Genomic DNA, 16,009 nt, shown 5'->3' on the forward strand with positions numbered 1-16,009 from the left:
AAGGCAAAAGCACCATTAAACAGTTACTTCCCACTAGGCCCCCCAAAACACATAATTTAACACATAATATTTCATAGTTTATTTCCTGATTGGTATTAAAAGTAAACATCATTGTTTACGTACTCATAGAAAAGAAAGGGTACAGATAGCATTGTGAGTCCTTTGTTCTGACAATATTTCCTGTGTATGTATAGATACACACACATATATAAAATGTCATATTATAGAAAATTACATTAAATTCAATGAGAACTTTGTCAGAATGACTTAAAAGGCAAACACTCTCTGATTTCATTCATCTCCAAGAATATTAATCTTTATTCAAAAACAGTTAATTCAATGAAACAGGCTAATAAAAATAAGTGCTAACTAAATGGAAAGAAAAACTCCTTTTTCTAGCTGATTAGATCTTAAATTTATATTCAAGATAGTTTTTTAAAATCTTCAATGCCTTTCTTCTTATTAAAGTATAATCTTAAAGTTAAAAGCTTTCTGGTTTAACAACACCAAACTCTCCATAAAAGATAAAAGACTTCTATAGAATAGATGAAATGTCTAGTATAATTCCAGAAAAATAAAATCAAGATTATTGCAGAGGGAGATAAATATCTTGAGAATTTTACAATAAACTCCAAGCTTCCATTATTTATTAGTGTAGAGAGAACAAAAATGAAAACAGACATCAGAGGTAAAAAGGACTAAAATAAGAATTTCCTCAACTTAAGGACCGAGGAAACATACTATTAAAAATTTAAGTGACTTTGTAAGAATCACTCAGTAGAAATTGTCAATACAATTACAGAATATAGAAACTATAGATATACAACTATTATGCTACCTTTAACAACAACAGTAATAGTTATGTATTTTACTAAATAAGAATTTATCTGCATTTGATGCACATACTTATATAAATAAGGAAGACTTCTAGAAATACCACTTAGACTAACAGTGTATAATCCTTTGACAATAATAACACAATAAGAGGCATAATTATGGATGAATGTTTCTTCTATATCTGAAATATTAAATTATTATAATCAGCAAGACAAAGGCAAAATAGAAAGATAACATTAATTCAATATAAAACTGTATATACTTCAGACGAGAAAGCCAAATCATCTGTTTTTTGTGGATTTGATGAAGATATGCTCCTGGATGCTGACAATGATAACTTTATTCTGAAGATACTAAGGTGTGGAAGGTGTTTTTTTGGGAGATGAACAGGATCCTTGACTATCAAAACTAGTAGCCCGTCCAGGTAACTGAAAGAAAATTCAAATAGCATGACAAAATTCAGAAATACACTTAGCTAGATTTTGCTATTGCTTAATATTGGTTTTTAACCTCAAATATATCTTATGTATGGTACAAATACATACAACATGGCACTCTAGGAACTTGGAAATTGAAGTGGCTTTAGATACATATATATCATAATACAGAATACACAAATAGCATACAAGTAAGGCATTTTGAGATTACTTACATATTTTACAAACAATTTTTTTTCTCAGAGTGGTTACTATGGAAAGAAAATTGCTGGGTATAAAGTTTGACAGAAAACAGTGAATCATTGGGCATGAAGTCGGTGTTAAAGACAATCTTTTATATAGGGGGAAAACCTCAAAATTAGACCCATAACAGTGATATTTAACAAATACTTGCTAACTGATTGTATCAATTTTTATATTACCTGCATATGGTCATTTCTGAGTGATCAATTTTTGTTGTTGGCCATAATATATTAACAATGAATAAAAGTGATAAATTGTGATTATAAGTACAAATAAAATAAAAATGTTTAATAATTCAAAACTTTTCAAGATCCCTTAAGTCATCTCTGAGAAAGGAAGCAAAACAACCTGTAGAGCTTTTTTATTTTATTATTTTATCTCTCTTCCCTTAGAGAGCCATCCCATAAGATAAATAATATTTCAGAAAGTAAAAAATCAGAAAAACTGATCAATACACTAAAAAACCCCACCAAATATGTGCAATACATAACACCTATGGACCTCTGACATCCACAAAGAAGTAGCTTGGGAATAATCTCTTAATTATTCATTACTTGATCTTTATAATTTTGTTACATAACTTTAGATTTTTTGGTGTGTTGTTCTTTCCAGTTACATTATTGTAGTTATTGTGTATATTTTTTTTTGGCTCTTCTTACTTCATTCTGCAGATTCATAGAGATATTTCCATGCTTTTCTATCTTCATCACATACATCATTTCTAATGTCACAGTCATATTCATGTACTATAATTTATTTTGGCATTCCCTATTTATTTTTCCCCACTTATTTAGAATTTTATTTTTTCCCCAAATTACATGTAAAAACAATTTTTAACGTTGATTTTTAAAACTTTGTGTTCCAAATTCTCTCTCTCCCTCCCTTTCTCTCCACCCCTTCTTAAGAACGCAAGCAATTCAATATAAGTTATACATATGTATGTACCATGTAAAACATTTCCACATTAGGTTGTGAAAGAAAAAAGAAAAAAATTAAGAAAAAGGAACTAAAAAAATTATGCTTCAATCTGTATTCAGACACCATCAGTTCTTTTTCTGAAGATGGATTGCATTTTTCATAAGTCCTTCAGAATTGTCTTGGATCACTGTATTGCTGAAAATAGCTAACGTAATTAACAGCTGATCATCTTACAATATTGCTGTTACTTTGTATACAGCACATCTCAGTTTGCCTCAGCTCATGTAAGTCGTTTCAGGTCTTTTTGATAACATCCTTCTCATCATGATGTTCCATCATAATCTCATCCCACAATTTGTTTAGCATTCCCCACTTGATGGGCATCTCCTCAATTTCGAATTCGACTTTTTTTTTATCTCTTTTTGGATATGACCTAGTAGTGACCTTACTAGGTCAAAGAGTATGCATGGATTTATAGGCCTTTGGCCATAGTTCCAAATTACTCAACAGAATGTTTGAATCAGTTTACAACTTCACCAAGAGTGCATTAATGTCTCATTTCCCCCATAGCCCCTACAACATTCGTCATTTTCCTCTGCTTTCCTATTATCCAACAGAATTGTTTTGATCTGCATCTCTCCAATGAATAGTGAGTCCATTTTTTTCCTATGGCTAGAGGTAGCTTTGATTATTTCATTTGAAAAATTCATATCTTTTGATCATCTATCAATTGGGGAATGAGTCTTTTTTAATAAATTTGACTCAGTTCTCTATGTGTTTGAGAAATGAGGCTTGTCAGAAACACTTGCTTCAAATTTTTTTTCACAATTATTATTACTGTCTTTCCCTCCATCCTATTACCTTCCCATGACACTTACTCTATTTTCTATCTTCTTTCACCCTGTCCCTCCCTCCTCAAAAGTGTTTTGCTTCTGACTACCCTCCCTTCTATCACATCCCATTCCTTAACCCCTCCCCCTTCTACTTTCCTACAGGGTAAGAGAGATTACCATATCCAATTGAATGTATATGTTATTCCCACTTTGAGCCAATTCTGATGAGAGTAAGGTTCACTCACTCACCAGCACCTCCCATATATTTCCCTCCACTGTATAAGCTTTTTCTTGCTTCTTTTATGTAAAATATCTTACCCCATTCCACCTCTCCCTTTCCCTTCTCTCAGTTCATTCCTCTCATTCCTTATTTTTTTAAAGATATCATCCCTTCATATCCAACTTACACCTGTGCCTTCTGTCTAAATATACTCTATCCAGCTGCTCTAATAACGAGAAAGTTCTTATGAGTTACAAATATCATCTTTCCATGTAGGAATGTAGACAGTTTAACTTTTTAATATCTCTTATGATTTCTTTTTTCATATTTACCTTTTATGCTTCTCTAGGGTCTTATCTTTGAAAGTCAAATTTTATATTCAGCTCAGGTCTTTTCATCAAGAATGCCTGAAAGTCCTTTCTTTCATTGAATTCCCATTTCCCCCCTGAAGAATTATACTCAGTTTTTCTGGGTAGGTGATTCTTGGTTGTAATCCCAGTTCCTTTGCCCTCCAGAGTATCATATTCCAAGCCCTCTGATTCTTTAATGTAGCTGCTGCTGTGGAGCTGTGGCTCCATAATACTTGAATTGTTTTTTATGGCTGATTGTAATATTTGCAATATTTTCTTTTTGACCTAGGAGCTCTGAAATTTGGTTATAATATTCCTGGGAGTTTTCATTTTGGGATCTCTTTCAGGAGGTGATTGGTGAATTCTTTCAATTTCTATTTTACCTTCTGCTTCTAGAATATCAGGGCAATTTTCCCTGACAACTTATTGGAAGATGATGTCTAGGCTCTTTTTTTGATCATGGCTTTCAGGCAGTCCAATAATTTTCAGATTATCTCTCCTGGATCTATTTTCCAAGTCAGTTGTTTTTCCAAAGAGATATTTCACATTTCCTTCTATTTTTTCATTCTTTTGGTTTTGCTTTATTGTGTCTTGATTTCTCATAAAGTCATTAGCTTCCATTTGCTTAGTCCTATTTTTTAAGGAATTATTTTCTTCAGAGCGCTTTTGTACCTCCTTTTCCAATTGGCCAATTTGGCTTTTCAAGGAATTCTTTTCCTCATTGGCTTTTTGTACCTCTTTTATCATTTGATACAATCTGTTTTTTAAGGTATTATTTTATTTGGTATTTTTTTGTGTCTCATTTACCAAGCTGTTGACTTTTTTCATGATTTTCCTGCATCATTCTCATTTCTCTTTCCATTTTTTCCTCTACCTCTCTTACTTTATTTTCAAAGTCCTTTTTGAGTCCTTCTATGGCCTGAGATCAATTCATATTTTTCTTTCAAGTTTTGTATGTAGGAGCTTTAACTTGGTTATCTTCTTCAGAAGGTGTATTTTGATCTTCCTTGTCACCATAGAAACCTTCCAGGGTCAGCATTTTTTTCTGTTTGCTCATTCTTGAGCCTATTTTTTTTACTTTTAATTCTTTGTTAAAGTGGGGCACTGCTTCTAGGGTGGAGGGTACTCCAAAGAGATTAGAGAAAAAGGACCCACATATACAAAAACATTTATAATGCTCTATTTTGTGGCAGCAAAGAATTGGAAACTGAGGAAATGCTCATTAATTGGGGAATGATCAAATGAGTTGTGGTATATTATTGTGATGAAGTATTATTGTGCTATCAGAAATGATGAAGGGGATCGTTTCAGAAATAAAGCTAGGAAGACTTATATGAACTGATGAAAAGTGAAATCAGTAAAACCAGAATACTGTACACAGTAATAACCATAATGTAACAATAATCAATTGTGAAGCACTTAGCTACTCTGATCAATACAATGATCCATGATAATTCCAAAGGACTCATGATGAAAAATGGAATTCACCACCAGAAATAGAACTGATGAACATGGAGCACAGATTGGAATTTTTTCACTTTTTCACTTTTTCACATTTAATTTTTATTTTTTCTCTATTTTATGTAAACAAACAATTTTAACATTCATTTTAAACATTTTTAAAGTTCATTACCAACAAAGCCCAGCAGCAAGAGACAGAAAGAGAAATTCCATTTAAAATAGTAGTAGACAATATAAAATACTTGGGAGTCTATCTGCCAAGACAAATGCAGGTTCACACAAATAAAGTAAAATCTAAACAATTGGAAAAACATCAATTGCTCATGCATAGCCCAAGCCAGTATAATTAAAATGACAATTCTACCTAAATTAATTTACTTATTCAGTGCCATACCAATCAAACTACCAAAAATCAGAGCTAGTAAAATTAATATCAAATTCATCTGGAAGGAAAAAGATCAAGAATATCAATTAATGAATTAATTGATGAATTGATGAAATTATTGAAATGAATTAATAAAAAATAATGAAAATTAATGAAAAATGCAAAAGAAGGTGGCCTAGCCATACCAGATTTTAAACTATATTATAAAGTGGCAATCATTAAAATTATCCGGTACGGGCTAAGAAATAGAATGGTAGATTAATGGAAAAACAAGGTACACAAGACAGAGTAGAAGATGACCAAGCTTGGTCTCAAAGATGGAAAATTCTCACTTTCCTAATGCACTGTCCTAATTTGCAGAGGCTGGAGACTATTGGAGATGGAATACCTAATACAATGTTAGACAAACACATTGCTTAGTTTTGTTGAACTTTTTTTCCTTCTTTTAAAATGATTTTTTATAAAGAATGGCTCTCTGGGTATAAAGTAGAGGATTATACTAGAAAATGTAGGTGATTTTAAAAAAACCTCAAAAATAAAAGGGAATGATATATGTATGAACATAAAATGTATTTAAACTAATGACATAATTCCCATAATAATAATTCAACAAAAAGTGCTAACAGATAAAACATAGATCAGAACTTTAAAGGGAGACTTACTTCTAGTAATGGATGCCAATGGGTTATTGGTTTCCTGTGATAGGCTAGCATTTCATTCCAATGATCTCTTCCAAGACCTTCAGCATCCAGTCCTGTCCTACATACTCCTATTACCTCATTGTGTCCTACCCTATGAATAATTAAGATTATGCTTTTAATTTTATTTCAAAGATAAATTTCCATACATCATAAATATGCAAATTAATAAAAGAAATTAAAATTTTCCTTTAGCAAGTTTAGGTTATTATAATGGAATTAAAATATTAAATATTAAAATTTAATTAACACTAAATCCACAAACTTAAGAGATTCCAAAATACAGTATGAGCTTTGTAATGCCAGAGAATCATTTATGTGTAATATGCGAATTCTTTTACTTGTGCCTGAATTATGTATACTTTTTAAAAAGTAAGAGAAATACAAGCATATAATATAGGAATCCTCACAATTATTTAACTGAAAAAGGTACCGATGGACCTAATGACATAAATATAATTTAATTTCTTCCCACAGTAACGGTGTTATAATGCAAATTAGTTTCCTAATACTTGAATGGCAAATTTCTTTGTAGAAATGACCACAAATGTATTAACTTATAAATAACACATATATGTTATATTCACTTATATATATATATATAAATTCACTTATAAATAACATTATACATATATAATATTGTCACTTATATAACATAGATATTATACATATATACAGAGACAGAGAGACAGAAACAGTGTTATTCATTCATTCATTCATTTATCCATCCTTTCCACATAACAGAGGTTAGGGGTTGCATTCTGGAAACTCCACATAAAAATTTTTGACCCACCCTTTGTGCCAAGGAAGTAGTCTATATTTTTTCTTTTTCTTTTATAGGGTATTTACAGTACCTTATTGTAAAATTTGGGTTAACTATTTGGTCATAGGCTTTGTGTCATCTGCTGACCTTCCCATGTTGTTTGTAGTTTTCTGCAATACCCCAAATTCCTATTTTATTTCTTATGCTGACCCACAATATATCGAAACCACGATGGGGAAAGTCACAATGTAAAACGGACAACTGTATATTTCATATGTGTGTGCATGTATATACACATAGATACACATATAAATGCATGTATATACACATATATAATATAGATGTGTGTATATATGTATACTGTATAGAATAAAGCTTTCTAAAGAATCAAATTCTTTCTAAATAATCAAACAAAGTCATACAGGGTCATACCCATCTTATGCAACTTTATTTAATACAATAAAGTATCACAGTAAACTCATGTATATATATCTCAGGGGGAGGCAGGAGAAAAAGAAGGCATTCTAAACAGGGGGTACACCATGAACAAAGGTCCAGAGGTAGCAAACCTTTTTGAGGACAGTAGGTAGGTCAATTTTTCTGGATTGGAGGAGTGTTTATGTAGGAGACTAGTGAAAGGTATGTTATGTTAGATTATAAAGGACCTCAAATGCTAGGCTAAAAAGTATGTGGTTAATTTGGTAAGTACCAGACTAGATTTTTGAACATATATGATATGCAAAATGGCTTTAAGGTCAGTTTGGCAGTTTGTAGAAAGGATTAAATCTATCCTTATCTCCACTACTTAGTTTTTGTTCCTTATAATCATAGAGGATTTTGACTAATACTTCATTTTACATATGAAAAAATAGTGCTTTTCCCACTAGCCAATGCTTCTTAGAATTACTGCCATTTGGGTTTTTTAATCTTTAAATTTGTGCATATATATCTAATATTTCATTTAATCTACTGACAACTGAAAATACTGTGATAATAGAAAATGAACTTAAAAATCCAGATACACATACCCTAAAATCTAATAATGTAGTTCTGAAAAAACTGTTTACACAGAAAGAGATACTTACCTATCATAATCCATGACAGCAATCAAGAGGCTGACCTGATCCACATTCTCAGGAGGAATATCAAAAATGATGGCCTCATTATAAACTGGATTTAAAGTATTTTTTTTGGTAGTTGTTTTTCTTTTTTTCAATCTTCGACCCCCACACATCAAAGACACTTTTACATATGGATCTGAAAGTAAAAAATCATTTTTATAAATCCATGAGAATACAGAATCCCAATCAAATTATAGCTCAGAGCTGTGAACATAAGCTAATAGTTGCTATAAGAGAAGAATGTTCTTCATGGAACATAAGAATTTCTATTCTATTCTTATTGCTTATGAGAGCAAATAAAGGGTCAGTCTGAATCAGGAAGATTTGGACTTGAATCTGGCCTCTATCATATAATAGCTGCATTCCATGGGTAATGACTGAACAAGAACAACAAAAATGGGTAACGTACACTTAAACTTTCAGTGCTTTGGGAATTTTTTAAATAAAGTTACAGTCCAATTATTAGCTGAATTGTTAGAGGGAGTTTCATACTGAGTGAAGAATGTATAGGTCAGCCCAGGGGGAAAAAAAATGTATGGCAGGACTGATATTAAAGTTTCAAGTATAGAAATCGTAGCAGGTTGGGATAAATCTATTTTATGATATATTTTTTGTTTGTTTGTTTGTTTTTGCAGGGCAATGGGGGTTAAGTGACTTGCCCAGGGTCACACAGTTAGTAAGTGTCGTGTCTGAGGCTGGATTTGAACTCAGGTACTCCTGAATCCAGGGCCGGTACTTTATCCACTGCGTCACCTAGCTGCCCCCCCCCCATGATATATTTTTAACATAAATCAGGATTGAATGATCCTAGAGTTAATTTGATCTGGCTAGCTTTGATAAAAGGGAAGAATATTTGTTCTTACCCAAGAAATGTACCTTATAACTGCTTTATTTTATTTTATTTTATTTTTGCGGGGCAATGGGGGTTAAGTGACTTGCCCAGGGTCACACAGCTAGTAAGTGTCAAGTGTCTGAGGCTGGATTTGAACTCAGGTACTCCTGAATCCAGGGCCGGTACTTTATCCACTGCGTCACCTAGCTGCCCCCCCCCCCCATGATATATTTTTAACATAAATCAGGATTGAATGATCCTAGAGTTAATTTGATCTGGCTAGCTTTGATAAAAGGGAAGAATATTTGTTCTTACCCAAGAAATGTACCTTATAACTGCTTTATTTTATTTTATTTTATTTTTGTGGGGCAATGGGGGTTAAGTAACTTGCCCAGGGTCACACAGCTAGTAAGTGTCAAGTGTCTGAGGCCGCATTTGAACTCAGGTACTCCTGAATCCAGGGCCAGTGCTTTATCCACTGCACCACCTAGCCGCCCCCTGCTTTATTTTTTCTTTAGAAAATTTTGATTTCTGCAGGAACAGATTTTGATACAGTAGGATGTTAAACAACATGACTAATTATGTAAGATTATTATTTAATTTATTGTTTTGTTTGTCCTTTGTTTTCAAAGAAGACCAATTATTTAATTCTCACTACAATAATGTAACCTCAACTGTAGATACATGTGGTACGAATTTCTCTGGGGGATCAACTCCTGCATATAGGGAGAGGGGGAGAGATGGAGAGAAAAGGGGGAGAAAGGGAGGCATGGGGAGGAGAGAGGGAGGAGAAAATAAGATAGAGGAAATTTTGAAAATGCAGACATGGAAAAGCCAGCTCCTTGACAAGTCCTTGATTTCTAGCTTGTCTCCCTAGAAACTGGGGGAAATTCTCCCTTGGATAAGATCAAGGACTCTCTCTTTGATGAGATGATATCCCATCTATATATTCTCTGTATTTTCTGGCATATTATAATCTATACAATTTCTCTTATTTCTCTTTGTTATTTGGTTGAATGAATGGATTTATTTGCTATTCACCATTTATGATGCTCTTTTTATGTAACCAGTGTTGGTGTAACCAAGAAGGGGTCAACCTGATTGGTATAAGTTTGGGGGAAGTCTCCCCTTTTAAGTACTAGTAACTAGGAAAATAGTTTTATTCTGAAACTACATACCCCTATATCAGTAACATTTAGGGGAATAGATATGCCAATATGCTATCCCTGTCAGGGACTAAAAAAAGAACACAGGAAGCTTAGTCTTGAGGTATTCTGGGGTATGCATACCCAGCTATCATAATGGCTCTCTTCTGCCCCTCAGAGGCATTGTAGATATCAGATAATAGGTATCCATGCATCATCATTAGTTGTACAGTTATATGTTTAGATAATCCATTTTACATGGGTAGCATATCCCTTATATTTGGGGCTCATCTAGAAACACATGCCACATCATGGCATCAAGGTAACTCTGGGTTCTCTATGGATGTGCTAATAGTATGCTAGCTCTGGAAGATCATAACAAGGCAGAATTAAGTAATGAAATACATCTATAAATGCTGGTTCAATTTCCTTAGGTGGGAAAGGTTCATGTCATGATGATGATGATGATGATCATCAGTCATCATCTTCTTCTGCTGCTGCTGCTTCTTTTTCTGCTCCTCCATCATCATTGGCATCAGCATCAGCATTACAACAGTTAAAATGATGACTGTCTACTAAGGCACAGAGATTTTGCCTCCTTCATTGGAGGGTAATGCACATATCAACAGAATCATGAATGCATTGAAGTACTAAAGAAGAATTAAAATAATGTCAATTTGGAAACAGATGTTTAAAACTGTGAAAAATAAAGCTTGTCATTTTTCTTTAACTGTGTCAATGTATTGTGGAAAGAAGTTCACTGATTACTGATTCTTGGTTTTCTCATCTATAAATTGGTACAATAATACTTATATTATATAAGTCACCGGGTTGTAAGGAAAACACTTTGTAAACTTTAAAGTACTATATTACCTGTTATTACAGATAGTTAAGAATTAAGTACACACTCATATATAATAGAAAAGGAAAAAGAATAAGTCAGATAGAAAAAGAAAAAGGAAAAAGAATAAGTCAGATCAAATGGCTTTTATCCTGTTGTTAAATACTTAAAAAAATAAGGTAGTCTAATAATGAGGGTAAGTAAAGAAGCAAGAGGCTGAGAGACTTGGCTTTTCCTGACTTGATTATTCACATTTATATAATGCTTTAAGTTTTTTATTTAAGTTTTAAAGAAATGTTTTAATCACAATCAGTAAGAGAATGCATATATTCTTATGCCCATTTATAGGTAAAGAAAATGAAACTGAAAGGTAAAGGGATTTGTTCATATTCAAACAGCTAGAGTCAAAACTAAGATTTAGATCTTGACTCACTAATCCCCAATTCAACATTGGATATAATCAGGGGAATACTTTTGATTGGCTCTGGATAAAGTATGACCCATGAAGTATGGCTAGAGTTGAGCCCCTTCACAGTGTCACATGTACTATCTTTGAAGTTAGCCTACTTCTGCTAATATATTTACCCTGTCCCTTTCTAGTATGTTATAATTATTATGTCAGTGATAAAAGAAGCAGCTCTCTAGTAGGAAGCAGCAATTCTTTGACCCCATAATAGCAGGAGAGGGTTTGGCCATAGAAGCACTAAGAGTTGCATGTTCAGTAGATAGACATTAAAATGACTGATTTTACTCTCTGATGTTTAACTTTTTATTCTCAGAAAGGTGTGGGACCTAACATGGGGGAGGGAGGATATTTTCTTTTCTCTCCCCAAGTTCTGTAGTTATGGTGTCTTTAAACCTGGTTGCTGTCTAGGTGAGCCCAGCATTGATCTTCTTCTGCTTGAACTTTTTGGGAGTAGAATTCATGTTTTTTTGTTTGTTTGTTCTTGTGGGGGCAATGAGGGTTAAGTGACTTGCCCAGGGTCACACAGCTAGTGTCAAGTGTCTGAGGTCAGATTTGAACTCAGGTCCTCCTGAATCCAGGACCGGTGCTTTATCCACTGCGCCACCTAGCTGCCCCGGGAGTAGAATTCATGAACTCCTCTATTCCTTAATCGGTGCCAAGCTGCACTATGGGATTTGTCCCCTACAGATAAAATAATGCTTCTTTGAGAAGACAATCATCACCAATGAGAAGGGGAGTAAAACTCCTGCCTGGATTGCAAAAGGACATTGATCAAATGAGATAATAAATGTAAAGCACTTTGCAAATCTTAAAGCCCTATATTAATTCTAACTGATGTTGCTCCTTCATTTTTGAAGAGGACCAATGGTATCACGAGGTGATCTCTTAACTTGCACATAAATTTGATATAAGTGATGCAGAGTTACACAGTTGTCAGTCTCACTCTCTTCCAGAGTCATCAAAGTCCAGTGGCAATACAAAAGTCAGGACAACTCACATTGGTCCAGGATGCAGTGGATGACCCTGACCTCTTCAATGTAGGACCAAACTCCAAGTGCTTCACAATGCCTGTTTCAGCTGCCTTCATGACTGCTAAGGGAAGTAAGTCTTCACATGTTTGGGTACACACCCCCTCAAACATTTCTTTTGTGTGGAGGAAATACATAGTTGTTCTATACCTGATCAACCATTTATATTGAGTAACTTTCTATTCTGGACATAAATTCTCCATAGGGTTCTAGGGTAGGACATAATGAACCAGAAAAATGAGAAAATGAGAAAGAGCCTCTAAACAAAGAGATCAGACTGTTTTAGGAATGAATCAAGTTTGTGAGTATGGGTCCAGAGTTGAGAGCACCCTTTGGGGAAGAAAAGGATCCAGCAGTGGAGTGGGCTACCCAAAGTGCCAAGTCATTCAGCCCTGAATCCTTCAGAAAGGATCAGAACAAAGATGTCACCAGAAAAGATTCAAGATCCCTCTTTTTTTAGGAATCAGGTTCTCTTAGAACTGAATCCAGTACATGGGTTCAGACCTTGGGGACCCTCTATAGAAAATGGGCAAGCACTTGACCCTGAGCCAGCAGAGGTTCAGTGTTGTTATATTAGATTTTCTCCCAAGTCATTTATGCCTGGGAGAGTACCATAATTCTTCTCTATCTAAATTTCTCCACTTGAGATGATCTGCTAAATTGATTCACGAGAAACATAAATATGATGGGCATATGGTGCTCAAATCTCCACCACTTAGAGCTATGTTATACTAAATAACCAGTTGTCACTACTTGTCCAGTTTGCTTGCTTGAAAATGTAACAAGATTACAAATGAAAATAGTGGATTTGGTAAAAATGGTCATGTTCCTATAATTTAGAGAAAAGAAATAGATTCTTGTAAGTATGCTGTCAAAAGGTTCTCGCTTATATAGATAGCAATGTGAATCAGGAAGTAAGAAGATTCATCTTCAATCAATTAAATAGCTCTTTTGGTTTAAAATAATTCTTCCTGAAAAAATATAAACACAGTTGTAAAGACAAAACAAAAATTGTACCTCTGGAAAGACAAACACATAGAGCTGAAGTAGAGACCATTTTAAACAATTTAAAATTCATAATTTAATTCTCAGTTTCTTTCACTACCGTTATTCTGCTTCAGAAAGAGATGTAGATTTAGTAGAATGATATCCAGATATGTAAACCAGTGGTATGTTTTATTTTGAAGTGGGGATCTTGAGCTAATGATCAATGCGTACACACCTGATGAACCTGTGATATCCATTGCCTTGAGATTTCTGCACTTGATGACTGTTAATGTCATACGCCCAGCCGTAGGTAAATAACAAAGGGAAAACATGATTTCACCCAGATCTATGCTTTCCTGGAGAAGAAAACACTGTTGTAATTTTTTGTCAAACATGTCAATGGTTAGAACATTACTGGAAAAAAATTAATTCATTAAATGGAGATTTTTTTATATTCACATCATTTAAAACTGAGTCAACTAGCACAACTAGAAGCTTATTTTGCCCAGTGTCAATGAAAATAACCTTCCAGAAGTAAAAGAAAGGAAAAATAATTTTGTTACAATATTAACATCACATTTTCATCTCAAAATTGACGAGATTTTCTTAATATCTAAAGGTATAACTATGAACAAGACACTGTAAGTAAAACACACTAATATACATCCTATATACTAAAATTTAAACCAAATTGACCAGCTAAAGGAAAACAAAACTAGAATTCATTGCCAGTTCTTTTTTGTTTGTTATATAATTTTATAATTATACAAAACATATAATTATATAATTTAACATAGTTATTATAAATATATAATAGAAAAGGTATAGGTTTAATGTATAATATATGTTACACTATAATTGTATTTTAAATTTTAAATTATTTTTTAAAAATTATGAATAATTGCTTTTAACAAAATTAACTAAGTGAACATAGGAGGAAAAAATGGCAAACTCTTACCCTCAAAGTGTTAGCCTTAAATGAAGCAGAATCAGACCAGTAAATATAGGCAAAGAAGCAAAATGCTTTTTTCTTGTTATTTTCCAGGATGTCTTGAAGATTTGTCATCTTTGGACCTATTTCTATTCTTTTTAAAAACATAGTTTGAAGTAAGTATATATATATATAATTATTTTAGAGTTTATTTCTCTCTGCATAACCTCAGATGGACCTTTCTATATTTTCTTGTAAGCTACATGATTATCAATTTAAGGAAATAATTTATTCATCTCTTTTCTATACATGAATATCTGATATTTCCATTTTATCTATAAGCCAAAAATATTTTTGACAGATAATTAACTTTTATGATGTTTTGTGATAAAATCCTAACAATGGAATGACTGAGTTGAAAGGCATAACCAGATTTGCAATGTTTAGTTGCACACTGTCACATTACTCTCCAAATGTTTACACCATTATGTAGTTCCAAAGATAGTGTCTATTTATTGCAGTCCCACTAATATTGAATTTTATATTTTATAAAAAATTTTTCTCAGGCTAATAGTTATATAGGGATGTGCTAAGGTTGCCTTGATTTTTCATTTATCATGAGAATATTTGAGCATCTTTTCATGTAGTTATTAACAGTTTGTATTCTCTCCTTTGTAAATTTCTGTTCATTCAAAAAAATTTTTTTCTGATGTTTATTTACCCAACACAAAACAGACTTGAGGGTGTTATGTCCCTATGTATATAAAGTCAGACTGTGACTTTCAAATCCACACCCACACAGAAAATTATTTTTCTGTAAATAAAATTTATTTTCTCATTTGTAATCCATTCCTCCTTCTGTGCCCCCCACCAAACTGATCCAAAAGAAGAAAAGATAAAGTCCATGCTTGAAAATGTGTGCCTTTTTCTGCATTTTAAGTCCATCACCAGTTAGGTTTCATCTGTAGCCTTCTGGACTTGGCTTATTATTATGCTGATCAGAGTTCTAAAAGTTTTTCAAAGTTGTTTTTTCTGTAATGTTGTTTTTATATAAATTGATCTCCTGATTCTCCTTACTTCACTTTTTATCAGTTCAAAGAGGTCTTCCCAGTATTATTATTATTATTATTATTTTTTAGTGAGGCAATTGGGGTTAAGAACAGCTAGTAAGTGTTAAGTGTCTGAGGCTGGATTTGAACTCAGGTCCTCCTGACTCCAGGGCCGGTGCTCTATCCACTGCGCCACCTAGCTTCCCCCCCACCTCTGAGTATTATCTTAATTTGTTCATTTTACAACTTTTAATGGTGCAATACTATTCTATTACATTCATTTGCCCACAATCCCCATTTGGAGACTATTCCCTTAGTTTCCAATTTTGGACTATCACAGTAAGAGATACTGACTTTTAGAACACAGTTATTACTTCCAGAATGGCTGGGCCAATTCAAAGATCTACTCATTAGTGTGTCTGTTTTTCCAACATTTGTTATTTTACTCTTCTCTCATCTTAACC

At 33.2% G+C, this 16,009-nt stretch overlaps 1 protein-coding gene across 1 annotated transcript in view; it reads right to left on the reverse strand.

Moving 5' to 3' along the window:
* Nucleotides 1–276: 276 nt before the first annotated feature.
* The window catches only part of SYT10 (synaptotagmin 10), a 79,342-nt gene continuing 63,609 nt past the window's right edge, over nt 277–16,009 (reverse strand). The window contains exons 4-7 of the mRNA XM_043968146.1: nt 13,801–13,921; nt 8,231–8,402; nt 6,347–6,476; nt 277–1,265 (exon numbers count right to left, since the gene is read on the reverse strand). Of these exons, the coding sequence (XP_043824081.1) occupies nt 1,191–1,265; nt 6,347–6,476; nt 8,231–8,402; nt 13,801–13,921 (498 nt within the window). The 3' untranslated portion in view covers nt 277–1,190. The remainder of the gene's footprint in view (nt 1,266–6,346; nt 6,477–8,230; nt 8,403–13,800; nt 13,922–16,009) is intronic.

Source organism: Dromiciops gliroides, chromosome 5 (assembly GCF_019393635.1).
Source record: "Dromiciops gliroides isolate mDroGli1 chromosome 5, mDroGli1.pri, whole genome shotgun sequence".
Classification (NCBI taxonomy): domain Eukaryota; kingdom Metazoa; phylum Chordata; class Mammalia; order Microbiotheria; family Microbiotheriidae; genus Dromiciops; species Dromiciops gliroides.